Source organism: Sphaeramia orbicularis, chromosome 18, assembly GCF_902148855.1.
Source record: "Sphaeramia orbicularis chromosome 18, fSphaOr1.1, whole genome shotgun sequence".
In the NCBI taxonomy this organism is placed as follows: Eukaryota; Metazoa; Chordata; class Actinopteri; order Kurtiformes; family Apogonidae; genus Sphaeramia; species Sphaeramia orbicularis.
In genome coordinates this window covers 23,957,710-23,975,562 of record NC_043974.1, presented here as the reverse complement: position 1 = coordinate 23,975,562, position 17,853 = coordinate 23,957,710, and the positions used below count along the sequence as shown (strand labels likewise).

At 38.7% G+C, this 17,853-nt stretch overlaps 1 protein-coding gene across 1 annotated transcript in view; it reads left to right on the top strand.

The window, feature by feature from the left end:
• The first annotated feature begins 12,658 nt into the window (after positions 1-12,658).
• Positions 12,659-17,853, top strand: part of LOC115438717 (urea transporter 1) — a 37,620-nt gene continuing 32,425 nt past the window's right edge. Inside the window, exon 1 of the mRNA XM_030162500.1 lies at positions 12,659-12,893. Coding sequence (XP_030018360.1) covers positions 12,767-12,893 — 127 coding nt within the window. The 5' untranslated portion in view covers positions 12,659-12,766. The remainder of the gene's footprint in view (positions 12,894-17,853) is intronic.

The following is a 17,853-nucleotide window of genomic DNA, read 5'->3' as shown; positions in this document are numbered from 1 at the left end:
TTCAAATGGAAACAGTAACTTCTGTCTTTCAAATCCAATAATGGAGAAATCCAATAATAATAAAAATAACAATAGGCTCTGACGCATTTACATCAACTTCTATTTGAGATAAACCCTGGTTTAGACGTTTCCAACCACTATGGGATTTGTTTCAGAGGGCATACATAGTGACAGTAGACTCAAACTTGCGATTATGGTACGCCACTTCCAATTTCTGCAATTTTTATTAATTTGTTTATTTATTCATTCATTCATTCATTCATTCATTCATTCATTATCTGAACCTGCTTTATCCTCACTAGGGTCATAGGGGTCGCTTGATGCCTATCCCAGCTACTTACGGCCGAAGGCGGGGTACATCCTGGACATTTTGCAAGTTCATCTCAGGGCTGACGTATAGAGACAAACAATCACTCGCACATTCATACCTATGGGCAATTTAGATTAACCAATTAACCTATCAGTGCATGTCTTTGGATGGTGTGAGGAAGCCGGAGTACCGGAAACTCCACACAGAAAAAATGAAGTAAATCAGATTAACAGGTATACATACACAAGGACATTGGAGTATTAGGGAGAAATCCATAATTGGATAGATGTTGTTATCCGATGAAGCATATCAGATGATGCTGCTTACATGGTCACTTGAATAATCAGTTTTAATTTGCATATGAATGGGCTCAATGTTTTTCTGAAGTTCTGATTAATGTTATACTTGTTGTGTTGGGTGTACCAGACAAAGTGGATAAAGAAGTTCTAGTATGTTCCAGTTTAGTCCTATTGGAGATTATAATATGTACTGTTGCGACTCATTACTCAAACAACAAAAAACCCATTTAGACTGAAAACCACTTTATGTCTTTATTGGGGTTTTGAGGAAGCAAATAAGTTGAGCAGAGTCTTACAGAAAACAGTTTATTCAAGTATAGACAAGCTAAGGCATCAAAAAGCTCAAGTGTGTTCTGGATTCAACTAAAATTCAGCTCTTTGTGTTCAAACTTTTTGTTTTGTGCAGAGCTATCCCCACTGGGAGGTGATCCAATAGACCACCACTCATTTTCCCTCATATTCAAACAGCATCAACTTTCAGTTCATCCCCCTTTTGCATACATGCATACTTATCCAAACTTTGACTGTCTCCACCCAGCCTTATGTAATCCAGTGTTCCTTTCTTTGCTGCACTCTGGATGAACCCATGAGCTGAACTGTTTATATGCTTTTTCTGGCACCAGTGAAATGAATGTTAAAGGTAGCAGTGCTGTTGTTGTCACTACTAAGCCATCATCCTTCAGATACATGTCTTTGTTTTTTTTTGTTTTTTTTTTATAAATTCACACCCAATATATGATTATAAGCACAAAGTGTATGAATTGCACTGCACACAACATATGGACTTCATACATTTTAACATATTCCATAAGCCATTGCAAATCCAGTTTAATCAAGGCTTAAAAACATGCAAACAAGTCTTTCCACACTCTTGAATAGTCTGGACCCAGATGTCAATTTGTTGGATGTGGCCCCAAAGTTATGCAACCTCCATCTGCCAGAATGTTTAACCCCTTAATTCCCAGCATGTTTGTTTACAATATGCAATGTGTATGAACAAAAGACTTACTAGCGCAAGAGTCTCCATGAAACTTGATTGCAGTTGTGAGTTTTTGATCCATTTATCTTGGGTATGATATGATATAATCATGTGTAATATTATCAATGGGATATTTATAATATAATCATGTGTAATAGCAATAATGAGATATTTTAATATAATAATGTGTAATAGCAACAGTGGGATACTTACGATATAATCATGTGTAATAGAACAATGGGCTATTTATAATATAATCATGTGTAATAGCAACAGTGGGATACTTGTAATCATGTGTAATAGCAACAGTGGGATACTCTTAATGTAATTCTGTGCAACAGCAACAATGGGATATTTATAATATAATTCCTGTGCAAATCTTAATCAATTTTTGCTTGGTGACTTCCTTGGTCCCCCTTTTGTCTATTTGTGTGCACTATATGTTGTTGCTTGTTTTTCTTTTTGTATGTCTACTACAATTATGATATTATGTTATTTGTAAGCTGTTTTTTTTAATTTTTATTATTATTATTATTATTTTTTTTTTTTTATCTGCCAGTGGGACTCGATGGAAATTAGCCGTTTGGCTATAATCTCTTGTATTTATGTGTAAATGTTCATTAATATGAACTTTCCCATTTTAAAAATAAGTAAATCATTTATTCACTCATTCAACTGTCATAGTTCAGTTTGAACCGTGGATCAACAACTGGCAACTTAGAAAAGACAATAACATCACATAACTAGAAGCACTCGGAGAGCGCAGACCTCCGCCAAGACAGATTAGTGCCCCGGATTTGGATGAAAATTTCAGGAAATGTTGGTACTGGCACAAGGAACAAATAATTAAATTTTGGTGGTGATTGGGGGTGGGGGGTGGGGGGGCCACTGATCTGCCTTGCCGGAGGTCTGTGCTCTCCGAGTGCTTTTCTAGAAAAGACAGCGCAGACCTCCGCCAAGGCAGATCAGTCCCACCCCCCACCCCTGATCACCACCAAAATTTAATTATTTATTCCTTGTGCCAGTACCAACATTTCTTGAAATTTTCATCCAAATCCATCCATAACTTTTTGAGTTATCTTGCACACAAACAGACAAACAGACAAACCAACGCCAACAAAAACATAACCTCCTTGGTGGAGGTAATAACTTCATACCTTCATAAGCCTCATAATCAACTCACCTGTGTAGAAACACTGTCATTTCAGTGTCAAACTCCATTCCTTTCATTTAGAGCTGTGTCCAGTGATGAAAACAACAACAGTGCTTCTAGCTTTTATCACTATCAAAAGTTGTTTCTTAACAGTTGTCATCCCATCTGGTCACTTTCTGATGCTTTGGTCAAAGGCCCCATGGCATTAGTTTTCCTCACCATGAGAGACCTGCATAGTGACTCATCACTCCCTCTACTGGTCACAAATTCACAGTACCATCGTAAATATGCTCAGTTCATATCTGCACAATCCAATGCATTGACATCTTCGGAGGTCTTTATTCTAAAAACTCTCATAATAATTTTAGATTATTTCTTAATATTTAAAGAAGAAATACATATGCATATACATACCCCCTTTAAACTCTGAAAGTGTATAAGCATGACCATCCATCCATTATCCACCGCTTATCCGGGGTCGGGTCGCGGGGGTAACAGTCTAACCAGGGATGCCCAGACTTCCCTCTCCCCAGACTCTTCCTCCAGCTCTTCCGGGGGGATATAAGCATGACCATGAATTAAAATTAACTTTCAAGAGTGCATGACAAAGTGTGTTTTAGAATTATATGTAAAGACACTGAAGCCAAATTATTTATACATTACATACAATGTATGATTTAACATAAAATGCATACAAATCCCATTTTAAACATCCATGGTAATATAGCAGGTTGCTACACAGTGTTGATTGGAAGTGATGGTTAAAACACAGTAGTGGTAAGTCAACATTTGTCATGACTGTGACTTGTAAAGCTGTCAGGGTTCTGTTGTGTGCAAATGTGACTGTTTGCTTCACAGATGCAATAAAGTAATAAGGTGAATTTTTATTAATAACAGCAAAAACATGTTCTGCACAATAACTAATATAAATGGAGAACATCTGTTGTAAATCACAGGCAGTCTAATAACTATTTCCATAGTTGCAACGGCTGGAGTAACACTGCACACAAGCAGCCATGTATATAAAACCAAGCACTTAGCGGCTATATGCACACTTTTCAACAGGGGACTTCTGATCCAGCAAACATACACTAACAAAAATACTTGCTTTTATTCCAGCCATTCTGTGAGTTACATGTCAGTCCAAAACTGGAGATGAATTATGGGCTGAAAGTGATTGATGTAAACCATTGAACTCAAACTGTTGTCGGTGGCTTTTAGTGGCAACAGAAGAGGAAAAAACCTTGGCTACAACATAAGTGCCTCTTGTTTGTTTTTTTATGTAATTTTTTTGCATTGTTTTTTTCCCCCAGAAAGCAGCAAAGGAAGCTTAGTTACATATTGTACCTTAATGAATAAGCCTTGGATAACATGCAACTCACAAATGGCTTTAAAAATGAAGGAAAGACAAATATTTGTACACAGGCTGCAGTAAAAAGTGGATGAGTAGCTAAAAGGACAAACAATGGGTGAAGAGATGTCACAGCTGGAGCGGAGATGGAACGATTGAATGAGGATGTTGTGTAACGAGAAAATGGAGTGTAGGGGAGAGGGATGGACCAATTTTGCTGCTCTTGAGCACCCCAGATGGATATGGACTTTGTTCCCCCACTGAACTGCTATGTTAGAGCTGAATGAATACTGGTGTAATGGAAAATTTGTGTCAAAACCTTTTCATTTTTCTTTTTCCTCACTGAATGTTCTCTCTACCTGTGTTTGTTACAGTCCAAATCTTGATATATATAATAGCTTTTTTTTGTCAGATCATATCTCAATCCTGACACTTTTTCTATCTGTCATACCCTCCCATGCATGTGTTCTCTGCTCATACAACTTAAAATAAGCCAAAAATCAATCCTGATTCTTAGTCTGTATTTCAGAATCTCTCCAAGCCAAATGTCTATGTAGATGCTTGAAAATGTAAGACTGAGAAAAAAAAGACACCCCTAAAAATTTTTATTTTCTTGTTGAATTATTTTATTTTCACATAATAATTCATGTGGCCCTAATGCAAACTCTTTTGAGTTGAATGCAGTCCTTACACTGTCCAGTAGATGGCGCATGCCGCGCACTAATGGAGAGTAGCTGAGGCACCACAGAGGAAGAAAACATCCTCGTGTGGATTAAACGGAGTTTAACACACGCGTGCCCTTGCTATTCATTCACAGGTTAGTAACCACCAAAAAAATTCGTCAGTGAAGTGTATTTTATCTGTGTCTGAAGGTGTGTGAAATGATAATGTCATGTTAACATGCATGTTTGTTTAAGGTACACAAGTAAAATGTGAGCGTGTTGCAAGCTAACCTGCTAGCTACTGGGCTAGCGTAAGGGAGCAACAGCGTGGTGTGAGCCAGAGTAAACCGGTTTTTGGTGAAAGGAACCACATGTAATGAAAACTTAGAGACCGTTTTGAAATATATTTCATACAATAGGTAACTTGCTTTGTTCGTGTGTAACAAAAATGGTTTATTACCAAGTATCACTAAGACTATTGTAAAATGTATTTAGTACTTGGCAGCCATTTGATGTATGAAGGCTACCACATTAAGTAGCTTAAAGCATAATAGTTTAAGCATAGTTATATTATATTTCATGGGGTTATTGTTAAATAAATAACTAAATAAGAGTAGAAATAGCTGTACATGTTAAAAGTCACATGGTAAAAAAAAAAGATTTAAAAGAGTAATTAATTTAATGACAAAGAGAATTATTGAAAAGGGTTAAAAGCATAAATATGGAAAAATCATTTGGGAAATCCAGCAAGAACTTCACCAGCTGACCAGCGACCACTGCAGAGACCTTCTCTACAAGCTGGCTAAGTCATTCTAAGACGAGGCGGGAGAGGATTTGCCAGGTGCAGAATCGACGGAAGTGGAACTCTTTGACTTCATTGTGGACTCGCTGAGAAGCCCACAACTGAAGAGCCTTGAGGACCAGGGGATGTCTCGCCTACTTGCCTTCCGCGACCTCATCACTGAACTGCAACAGCCTGCGGCAGCGGAGGAAGTAGATGCGGAAGTGTCGCCGGGCAGCAATCCAGTCATCGTAGTTCCTGTGATCACTGAGGCTGCAACACCAGCAGTAGCATCACTGAAGAGCCATCCAGCGTCGTCATCTGTAGTTGCTGATCCAGGGTTAGTGAAACTGTCTGAACTTATGTCACTGTTGCCACATAGAGAGTACAAGATTCATGGTGGTCAAATCTCTGATTTTGATTCTGATTTGAGTTACAATAACTTGTGTAAATAGCTTGATGAAGGTCTAAATGAAGGGTTCACAGAGGCTGAGATTATTAGAACAGTGTTTAGGATAATTAAGCCTGGTACCTTTAAAGATATGCTTGTAACCAAAGATAGCCTTATTGTAGCTGAGTTAAAACGCGTCTTAAAAGCACATCTATGAGAGAAAAGCAGCACTGAATTATTTCAGGAGCTGAGTAATGCTAAACAAAATGACAGAAACACCACAGCAGTTTATGTATGGACTGATGGGGCTAAAACAGCGTGTGTTGATTGCATCCAAAAACAGTAGTGGATTTCATTGTAACAACAAGCTGGTACAGGGTGTGTTCCATTCACTGTATCAGGGCTTGAATGAAAAATACTCCTATGTCAGGAGAGACCTTAAGCCTCACATCTCAGACATAAGTGTTACCGATGACTCCATTCTGGAGCTCATTACAAATTCTGTTAGTGAAGAGACAGAGAGATTAAGTAGATTAGAACAAAGTCACAAACAGAAAGCTGTCAGTGTTAATGCGGCACAGGTAGGAAAAGATAAAAGTTCTGTTAACATGCAAACTGAAGTCCAAGCTAATCGTGCAGCTATACAGGAGCTGACAGCACAGGTCTCCTCCTTAATCAAGAGTTTAGTAAAGGCTCTAAGCCCAGTGGTAAATACGGTAAACACAAGTCCGACATCACCTGTACCAAAACAACCAGCGCTAAAACCTACAATTAAAGGAAAGTGTCAAAAGTGTATCACCCAGGAGACTGAGCATTGCACACAGTGTTTTCGATGTGGAAAGGAGGGACACAGAGCTGTAGGTTGCCTTCAGAAAAGCAATTTGTCGGGAAACTGGAAGAGGTCGCTGGGAAGGGACCACCAGTGACCGAGCCACCAGTAGACTCCCACAACACTAAAAGACTGAAGCCTGAACAAACTACTGTCAAGTCCCAAAAGTCACTCAACAAGCGTGTGGCACAGCTCATTGGTGGTAGGTGTAAGATCAGTTGCCAGTTAAATGGAGTAAACCTACAGATGTTATTGGATAGTGGGGCACAAGTAAGCATTGTTGAAAAGTCGTGGGTACAAGCAGCCTTACCAAATGTGAAAATACGGCCACTCGAGAGCCTACTCCCAGACCATCCACTCAAAATCACTGCGGCAAATGGGACGGATGTTCCATTTGAGGGATGGATAGATGTCCTGCTCAGGATTACTAGTCCACAGTACTCCACTGCTGGGCTTTAATGTGATCCAAGAGATAATAATGGGAAACAGTGACCAAAGTGACAATATTAGCTTGACTTGCTGTCAGAGATTTTAAAGGTTCAGAAATGTAATGTTGAATCACTTATCTCTGTTACCCACACCGAATCAATAGAAAATGAACCAGAAAGTCCAGTGGTGAGAGTTGGAAAAAAAGGACTCACTATTCATAGTAACCCAATTTGTATGGTAAAATGTCATATCACAGCCTTTCCTGGAGGAGGTGAAATGTTGTTTGAACCATCTGTGAAATGTAACTTACCGGATGGACTCGAGTTATTCCCAGCCCTTATTGATGTACCTGCTGATGCTTCAAAGACTGTCAAAATCCCAATCCAGAACTCAACAAACCACAACATTTTTCTGAATCCAAAGACTGTTTTTGGATTCATTACAGAGATCACTGAATACAAGCCAGTAAATGTTTGTTCCAGTCCTGAAAATGCAAACAAACATACAAACAAGCCATTGTGTTGCTCTGCTCAAGTGACATGTGACAGTCAAGGTGAGGGTAAAGAGATATTAAGCACAGCTCCCTCACATCTGAGATGGCACCCAAATGTCAATTTAGACCATCTCTCACAGAATGATCTAGAGGTGGTTCAGCAGATGCTCTATGGACAGTCTGATGTGTTTTGTGTGCTCATTAGGAAGGGGACATTGGATGTATTCCTGGGTTGCAGCTAAAAATCAACACCACTGACAACACACCTGTGCAGAAAAGTTACAACTCCATTCCAAGACCACTGTATAAACAGGTGAAGGAGTATGTTCAAAACCTTTTAAACAGGGGCTGGATCAGAAAATCAGTGTCAAGTAACTCATCGCCAGTAGTGTGTGTGCGTAAAAAGGACAACACTTTACGTTTATGTGTTGATTTTCGTGAGCTGAATCGGAAGACCATACCTGACAGGCATCCATTACCACGGATACAAGATCTACTAGACAGTCTTGGGGTAATTCCTGGTTTTCTACATTGGACCAGGGAAGTGCCTACCATCAGGGTTTTGTTAGTGAGGAGTCAAGGCACTTAACTGCTTTTAGCACACCTTGGGGTTTGTACGAGTGGGTGCGAGTCCCTTTCAGTCTTACAAACGCACCGGCCTCATTCCAAAGGTGGATGGAAGGAGTATTAGAAGGGATCAGAGACGAGTGTTGCGTGCCTTACTTAGATGATGTACTGTGTTACTCCAAAACCTTTGACGAGCATGTATAACACCTCAGACAAGTTTTGTGTAGAATTCAACAACATGGTATTAAACTTCGCCCAGCCAAATGCGAACTGTTCAGAAAGCAAATATGTTACCTGGGTAGACTAGTGTCAGGAGAAGGAGTCCAGGTTGACCCAAAAGACTTGGATGCTGTTATTGTTCTGAAAGACAAGAAACCTCGCACAGTTGGAGAGCTCAGAACGTTACTGGGTTTTCTCAGTTATTACCGATCCTTTATTCAAGACTTTTCACGTCTGGCGAGACCCTCATTCGAACTCCTTCAGAGCACTAATGGAGCAAACAGTGACAACAAACCGGTACCAAAAAGGGGGTAAAGGACAAACGAAGAAAGGAGACAACAACCAGCTTCCTTCTCGCACACCAATAATTTGGACCAGCAAACATCAGGATGTCGTATCAAGATTTGTGGACATTCTGACTAATCCTCCCATTCTAGCCTATCCCAATTTCAACCTACACTTTGTATTGCATACAGATGCATCAAACAAAGGCTTAGGAGCCGTCTTGTATCAAAAACAAGAAAACAAACTAAAAGTGATTTGCTATGGTTCCAGAACTCTCATACCTGCCAAGAAAAATTATCATTTACATTCTGGTAAACTTGAGTTTCTAGCTCTCAGGTGGGCCATTTGCGACAAGTTCTGCGACTATCTATACTACGCACCAACTTTTACCATCTATACAGATAACAGCCCCTTAACCTGCTTTCTTAGTTCAGCCAGGTTGAATGCAATGGGTCATAGGTGGGTGGGGGAGTTGGCTGACTTCCACTTTGATATCAAGTATAGGCCGGGGAAAAGGAATGCAGATGCAGATATGTTGTCCAGACAACCATTAGATCTTCAGGAGCAAATTAATGAGTTCACAGAGATGGTTTTGCCAGAAGTAGTGTCCGCAGTGTGGCAAGGGAGTAAGGCAGCCCAAAACAATGATGTGCCTTGGATAGCTGTCTTACAACTGAGTTCTAATGACAGCAATGTGCCAACTGACAGTGTTTTGAGCATCACACCTAAAGACATCAAAGCCGCTCAACAGGATGATGAGTCAATTAGAGAAGTGATGTTACTCAAACTAGAAGGATGGACACCAAAAGATAAACGGACAATGAGTAAACAGACACGGAGACTACTGTTTGAGTGGAATAATTTGGAAGTTGATGATGGACTACTGTACAGAAAAACAGAACACAACAAACAACTTGTTCTTCCTCAACAGTTAAGACCAATGGTGTTAAAGAGTTTACACAATGACATGGGTCACATAGGTTGTGATAAGGTGATACATCTGGCCTGTGAGCATTTCTATTGGCCATATATGCAACAAGACATTGAAGATTATGTCACAAAAAAATGTCTGTGCATCAAACAAAAATGCCCAAACATTCCCCAGAGAGCTCAAATGGGATCTATCACAACCAGTGCTCCCTTTGAGTTAGTCTCCATTGACTACTTACACCTTGAGCCAAGTAAAGGAGGGTACGAGTACATCCTCGTACTTATTGACCATTTCACTCGTTTCACACAGGCATACCCAACAAGTAATAAGTCAGGCAAAACAGCTGCAGAAAAGATCTTTCAAGATTTTATTCCTCGTTTCAGGTACCCTGAGAAGTTGCATCACGATCAGGGACGTGAATTTGAAGACAGTCTCTTCCAAAGATTACAACAACTATCTAGAATAGCTCACTCACGAACCACTCTGTACCATCCACAGTGCAACCCAGTGGAGTGCTTAAATCATATGTTACTCCAAATGCTTCGTACCGTACAGGAGGAAAAAAAAAAAGTTACTGGAAGGATCACCTACCTCAAACTGTACATGCTTACAATTGTACAAGGCACGAGTCAACAGGCTATTCTCCATTTTTCCTCTTGTATGGCAGAGCCCCAAGGTTGCCAGTAGACCTACTCTTCAGTCAAACAAATGACACTGACACACACAACCATCAAACCTACGCTAAAAAGTGGGCTGATAGGATGTGTGTAGCTTACAAAATTGCTGCAGACAATAGTCAAAAGTTTTCAGGCAAAGGTAAAAAACAGTATGACAAGCGCATTAAAGGTGTCACACTCCAACCAGGCGATAGGGTTCTGGTTAGGAACCTCTCTGAAAGAGGCGGTCCAGGGAAATTGTGTGCATACTGGGAATCAGAAGTACATCACGTAGTTGAGAAAGTAGGTGATGGACCAGTTTATAGAGTACAAGCAGAGAGAGGCAGTAAAGTGATGCGAGTGTTACATAGAAACCTGTTGTTGCCAGTGAATGACTTACTTTTAGAAGAACTGTCTGTAAAAGAAAAGACAAAACAGAAAGGAAAGAAAAGAACGGAAACAAACCCTAACACTGACAAAACAGACAATGACAGCTCGGAGGAGGAAGATGAATATACATATCACTACAACCTCCGTAGCCAAATTCCATGCTACAGACTCGTACATCCTCAGCAAAATGCCTCAAACCTTCCAGACCATAACACTCAACAACCAGTACCTGTCCTGCCAAAGCAAAATCCTCAAAATCAGCAAAAACTTCATGCGACAGCTAGAGAATTTTGCCTGCCAGTAAGGCAGGAACTAGTCACCATTCAGCAGGATGCTGAGGAGCAAATGGATGGACCAGCCTTGCTGCAGGAAGAACATCAAGGGCAAGGGGAGGAGATGGATGGAGAAAATGGAGAACAGGAAGAACTGAGAAGGTCACAGCGGAGAGGAAGACCAGTAGAGAGACTTCCTTATGATGCTCTGGGGACAGCCATCATACCAGCCTTGGACTGCAGATGTAAGACCTCTCTTACTCCCCACACTTGTGCCAAAAGCTCAGAACTTTGTGCCATATCCATACCCCGTCCAACCCCAACCTTATGCTTATAACTGGTGCACTCTTGTGAACTAAGTCACCCTAAAATGTGAAATGTCGGGAGACATTTATTTTAAGTGGGGGAGAGTGTAGAGGCTTGAAAACGTAAGACTGAGAAAAAAAAAGACACCCCTAAAAATTTTTATTTTCTTGTTGAATTATTTTATTTTCACATAATAATTCATGTGGCCCTAATGCAAACTCTTTTGAGTTGAATGCAGTCCTTACACTGTCCAGTAGATGGCGCATGCCGCGCACTAATGGAGAGTAGCTGAGGCACCACAGAGGAAGAAAACATCCTCGTGTGGATTAAACGGAGTTTAACACACATGTGCCCTTGCCAACCACTAAAAAAATTCGTCAGTGAAGTGTATTTTATCTGTGTCTGAAGGTGTGTGAAATGATAATATGTCATGTTAAGATGCAGAGAAATGATGTTTGTTTAAGGTACACAAGTAAAATGTGAGCGTGTTGCAAGCTAACCTGCTAGCTACTGGGCTAGCGTAAGGGAGCAACAGCGTGGCGTGAGCCAGAGTAAGCTGGTTTTTGGTGAGAGGAACCACATGAAATGAAAAGTTAGAGACCATTTTGAAATATGTTTCATACAATAGGTAACTTGCTGAGTTTGTGTGTTACAAAAATGGTTTATTACCAAGTATCAGTAAGACTATTGTAAAATGTATTTAGTACTTGGCAGCCATTTGATGTATGAAGGCTACCACAGCAAGTAGCTTAAAGCATAATAGTTTAAGCATAGTTATATTATATTTCATGGGGTTATTGTTAAATAAATAACTAAATAAGAGTAGAAATATCTGTACATGTTAAAAGTCATACGGTAAAAAAAAAAGATTTAAAAGAGTAATTAATTTAATGACAGAATTATTAAACAGGGTTAAAAGCATAAATATGGAAAAATCATTTGGTTTAAAAACAAGGTACATTTTATTGTATTTTGTGTGTATTTTGTGGAAGCTATGAAGTTGTGTTGCAATTATAAATTGGTAATAGAGTGGCTTACAAAGCTATGGCCAGTTGGACTCTTTTGTTTTGGACTCTTTAAGGCCATTTGGTATTCGTGGAATATCTGAAATATTGAGAATATTATTTGTAAAAATATAGAGGAAAAAAACATCCTCTTGTGTGGACTAAACGGAGTTTAACACACGTGTGCCCTTGCTATTCATTCACAGATTTCTTCAACCTGTATGCCCTCTGAACCCCAGAGGAGCAACATCTACAACACCAGTCTACCAGTTTAAATGTCATCCCCTTACTGAGAGGAAGAGGAGGAAGAGGGGAGGAGTGATGAACAAGGAGAAAGAGGGGGATTAAGCAACAGGAGAACAAACTGAAAAGCAAAGAGAACAAAAAGCTAAGAGGAACGTCAGCTTTACTACAAGATACTTATCACATTTTTGGTGGTGTGGTCCAGCAGCTGTAGGGATGTGGACGGAAACTAAAGCAGAGTTGAAGGAAGCCAGCGGGAACAAGTCCAGCTTCAGGAAACATGTGTTGAACAGTTTGCTGTTGTGTACCGGGGACATGGTGCACTTGGACAAATACATCCAGGGTAGGATACAATGTACAGAGTTTTTGTTGTTTTTATTTCCTCTAATAAAATGCAGATTATGTTCTACTGACCTGTTTAACCCATAAGGACCCAGTGTGACATTTGTGTCACTTCCCAAATGATTTTTTCTCTATATGTAATTGTCCTTAAGTGGTTTACCATCATTAATTGTAATATTATCCTCTTTATTTTGCATTTTTTCAGTGAAAATCCGGTGTTTTCCAACATTGAATTTATTAATCATGTAGATCTTCACATAAGCTCAGAGTAAAGTTGAGGATTATTATATCAAAAGGCCCTTTCCCACCAAAAGGCCCAGGAACTTTATTACAAGGAACTTATTTATCAGGAACTTTTTGGGGTAAAAGATTTCCTGGTAACTGTGTTTCCACCGCACCCAAAAGTTCAGGGTAATTTATTCAAATCAGGTTGATGATGTATGAGGGAGCAGTAACAGAAACTGTAGTCCAGTTCATATACATTCACAAACTAACCTCTAGCACAATAAAATGACACAGTACTGTAAGTGGACGGTTTGGGTTTAACGTTCTACTGGTTGTTGAATCACTTAATCCATCTGGAATACATTTTAAATAAAGTTAACCATCATACCTTAATTTGTATTTAAAAATGGTACAACATGTATTTTCAACTTCTCATTTCTTAAACTAAATCACATCTAACTTTAAGTGTGATGGATGGTTCTGTTTCATTTCTATTGTTTTATAGATGTAGTCCAGGTTCAACCTAAAGTCAGACAGATTTACTCAAATGCCTGCATTTAATTCAACTGCATACTACTGATAAAAGTACTTATACTCATATTTTGATGCCTTATAAATGAACAGACAGTATTAGGTTAGATTTTTTTTTAATTAAAAATTTAAACAAAACAAAGGTGCCTTGAGATTAAAAGGGAAATAAACACTTGTGAAAGGTTCAGGCTTTTGGACCAGGGTCTGGTCCAGCTAGTCCAAGACAGCCGGTTTGGAACTCCATGGTCCTGGTCCCTTTTTCGTTTTCCTACTGGAAGAGTAATAAAAATGCATAAATGAATAACAGAACACATGATGACAGATTCCTACCAGTGTGATGTGACATGTCTGACCTGGGCCGTTGTAAACAGCAGTAGACGATGGACCAAGACACAAACGAGCCGCAGGTTCAGAAAAAGAGGCGAGTCCGTCCGGTCCATTTCAGGTGGAAATCACAAACATACAAAATAAATCAGTGTTCAGCTCACGGCGACAACACGAATACATCCAGTTCTCTGATTTAGGTTTAATGTCAGACTGTTGACCAGTTAGTATTAGCATTAGGTTAACCGGACTTCACTGTTGTCTAAAACAGCTGATGTTCCACTGACTGCTGTTACAACATGGAATGAACTAAACAGGGAATATTTCTGATATACATACCATTGGTTTGTTCGACAGTCAGATCAGCTTCGAGTGTTGTGGTCCTTTAGTTTCTTTTAATCCTGCAGAAATTTCTTCTTCTTTTCTCGTATTTCTTTAGGCTTGTATCTTATATTTGGCTCCGACAGCTTTTACTCGCTTGTTTTGTGTCGGCGATTCAAAGTCCGTCTGAATTTCCTCGTTGTCCGTCCACTTGTTGTAGCTTCTCTTTTGGTTCATTTTCCGAATTATCAAAATACAAAGCTTGTGGAAATTAAATGAGTTAAATATTGGTGGTGAACAGAATGCGGAAATGCTGCGAGTCTAGTCCACCACTCAGCATTTTCCAGCACACAGCTCCGCCCCTTAAAGTTCCTGGTAATCTGGAAAGTACTACCTCCTAACCAGGAACTTCTTCGGGGTAAATTCAGGGCCGGGGGAGGGTCAGTTACCAGGGTAATTTTCGGTGGAAACGCACCAGGAACTTTGAAAGTTCAGGGTAATTCAGAAATTTCCTGCTAAAGTTCCTGCGGTGGGAAAGGGCCTAAAAATAGAGAAAACTAAAGACAAAGTGATATTTACAACAAAGATATGAAAAACTGAACATAAACCAAGTGTGTCCATCCACTGTCATTGATCCAACTCCATGGGTTTTACTGGTGAATCAATGTTGTAGAAGATGACAGTGTTTCCATGTTCACTACGGAGCCTCTGAATGTCCAAATGGGTCATATCTGATGACCATAAAAAGATGACAAACTGTTAGTATTTACATATTTTGATAGGATTAGTGGATCACCAGGTATTAAACAGTCAAATCAGTAAATGATTTTGGTTGTCGGTGGATGTTTGGGTCTTTATCAGTTAAATACACCATGTGAAAAACGCGAGGAGTAATGTGATGAAGTACAAAACTTTTCAAAAACAGGAGGTGAAATAAATTTACTTATGCTATACATATATATTTCTCTGAAATGCTTACATTGCTATTCACATATGCAGGTGTAATCATCTCGCTGCCCCCACAGTGTGTGTTGCTGCACTTTTCCTCCAATGTGAAAGATAACCATCATTAAACTCCCATCTTGAAATACTGAACTGGCATCAACCCAACCAAGGCAGGAACTACTTTTATGCAAGAGTGCTACTTTTTCATGTTTGTGAAACAAATATATCAAAAGGGAAATGAATATTCCCATAAGGTTTGTAGGAATTATTATACCCTGTAAAGAAAAAAAACCTAAATATTCTTAATTGTAGCCAAACAGTGTTGCATTACATGTTCTGTGTGTACAATTTAGTGGCACTGAGCTGAAAACATGTAATATAATATTCATAATTTTTCTGCTATTAGTGTATAATCACCTGAAAATGAGGATTGTGTTTTGTTATCTTAAGCCTTATTTCTTCACATGGAACCTTCAAGCAATAAAAACCACATTTGGGTAGATATAAGTGAAAAAACAAAGAGCAAATGTCTAGCCATTGAAAAATTTGCCTCAGAGAAAATGGGCTTTTGCAAGCAATGAAAACAGATATCTCAGTTAGCCTTGATATCCCTAAACTGAGACACTGTGGAAGTAGAATTGCTCTTAAAATAAACAACCTTGTTTCTCCTCGCTGGGATATTATGTAAATTGTCTTGTAGGTTGTTACTGATTAAATGTACTTGAATATTATCAGGAAGTCGCATGTGGCTCATTTCAGAGTTGTGGGTACATTTTACATGGAGAAAGAAAACAAAAATTGGGAGTGTTTCTTTTTTCTTTAAACTTTTTTATTTCATAGAACACACTTTAAATTTAACATTTCTAGTATTTGCTGAGCATAAATCTGTAGCATTTAAAACTTTTAATATGAAAAACAATGTAGTTGCAGAAAAAATTGTCAACTCTGTTGCAGACAAACTGGGTACAGTACATAGAATTAACAAATGTCACACAATTTAAAACTAGGGCTGGGCAAGTTAATGCGTTATTACTGCGTTAACGCATTCATTAAATAACGCCGACAATTTTTTTTATCTCATGTTAACACCGTTTTATTATTGTTCTGCCTTTCAAGCAAGTCTTAGTTGATTTATATATACGGACTCTTATTTTGAAACTCATGGTTTTATTTTGCCGGTCCACATGCCGGTGCTGTGTGTATGTACCGGCTGAGAGGAGAAAAGAGCGAACTTTACAAAGTGTTGCTGAATCAAACTTTGTGTAACTCCTGCAGAAGCAACGCCTGTATGTATCAATCATTCTGTTGTTTGCTAAATAATTTCACGTTTATGACGTTATTTTGGATGTGTTTATTACAATGTGTTATTAACATGTTTAAGCTAATTCGTTTATGCTAGCAGTTGGAGATGGGTTGCTAATTCTTTATGCAGGCTCATGTTAAGTTTATGTAAATTCATTGGTTGTGTTTAGGTATAATATGCCAGTCTTTGAACTAACCTTTACTCATTTACGATGTGAATGTTGTATTAGCAGTCATTTTATATCGATGCTAACTGAAATGGGAAAATCCATAGACACGCTAACGATTAGCATTTACAGCTTAATTTAAGATTTACAACATCTTTTTATCCGGCAACAAAGGTTCACATCAGAGATATTTTATACTATTCATTCTTACAACAGCTGAACATAAAATACTCACAGGCAAACATTTTTGGGGCCATACAGAGTGAAAGAAACGTGTCTGTTAGTTCGTTCTTATGTCCGAACTGACTACGGTAACACCGCAAGGACAAACATACGTTAGTGCAACTTATTCTGACCACTTCAGGGCCCCTTTTGCTTGCTTTGAACAACTGAACATCACATATTAATGGGCTTATTAGTATTAGTACTTATTAGTGGGCTTAAGACTCCTGTCAATCACTCACAACTGTAAATACACTGGTGGGGACATAAACGTGTAAAAGTAGTGTTTTTTTACATGGACATTTTCAATTTAAATGTCTTCAGATGGTGGGGTTGAGAAGGACACAGTTGTTTGGAAGAACTGACATGTGCAATTATTTTTATCACTGGAGTACTTCCAGTCTGAAATATCACTGAAAGGCAATACACGCTGTTGATGCCGCCCCCAAGAACTATGCGATTAATCGCAATTAATCACAGAAATCCATGCGATTAATCGCAATTAAAAATTTTAATCGCTGCCCAGCACTATTTAAAACACATAATAAATGTGAATATATGTGTGTATATTAAAAAAGTAAAATACCTCAATATACTCAAGTAAGATTAGGAGAATTTTGACTCTGAAAGTCACTGTCAAGTGTCTGTTATCATTAAACTATTAACAGAGTTGACATAACTATGTTGACAACTTCCATTTTTGACCTTAACTCCATGTGCTAGATGAAAATGAGATACCACATGGCATGTCTAAAAATAGAATTTTTATAGATGTTGTCATATCATTGGTTTTTAAAGGTTTCATGATTCACCATGATTTAACAATAACAAAGTTGACAAGTAATTCATCTACTATTAGTCTATCCTAAACATTTTGTACAAAATAATGGGAGAAGAAAAATGATATGCCTTACTGCCTTCAAC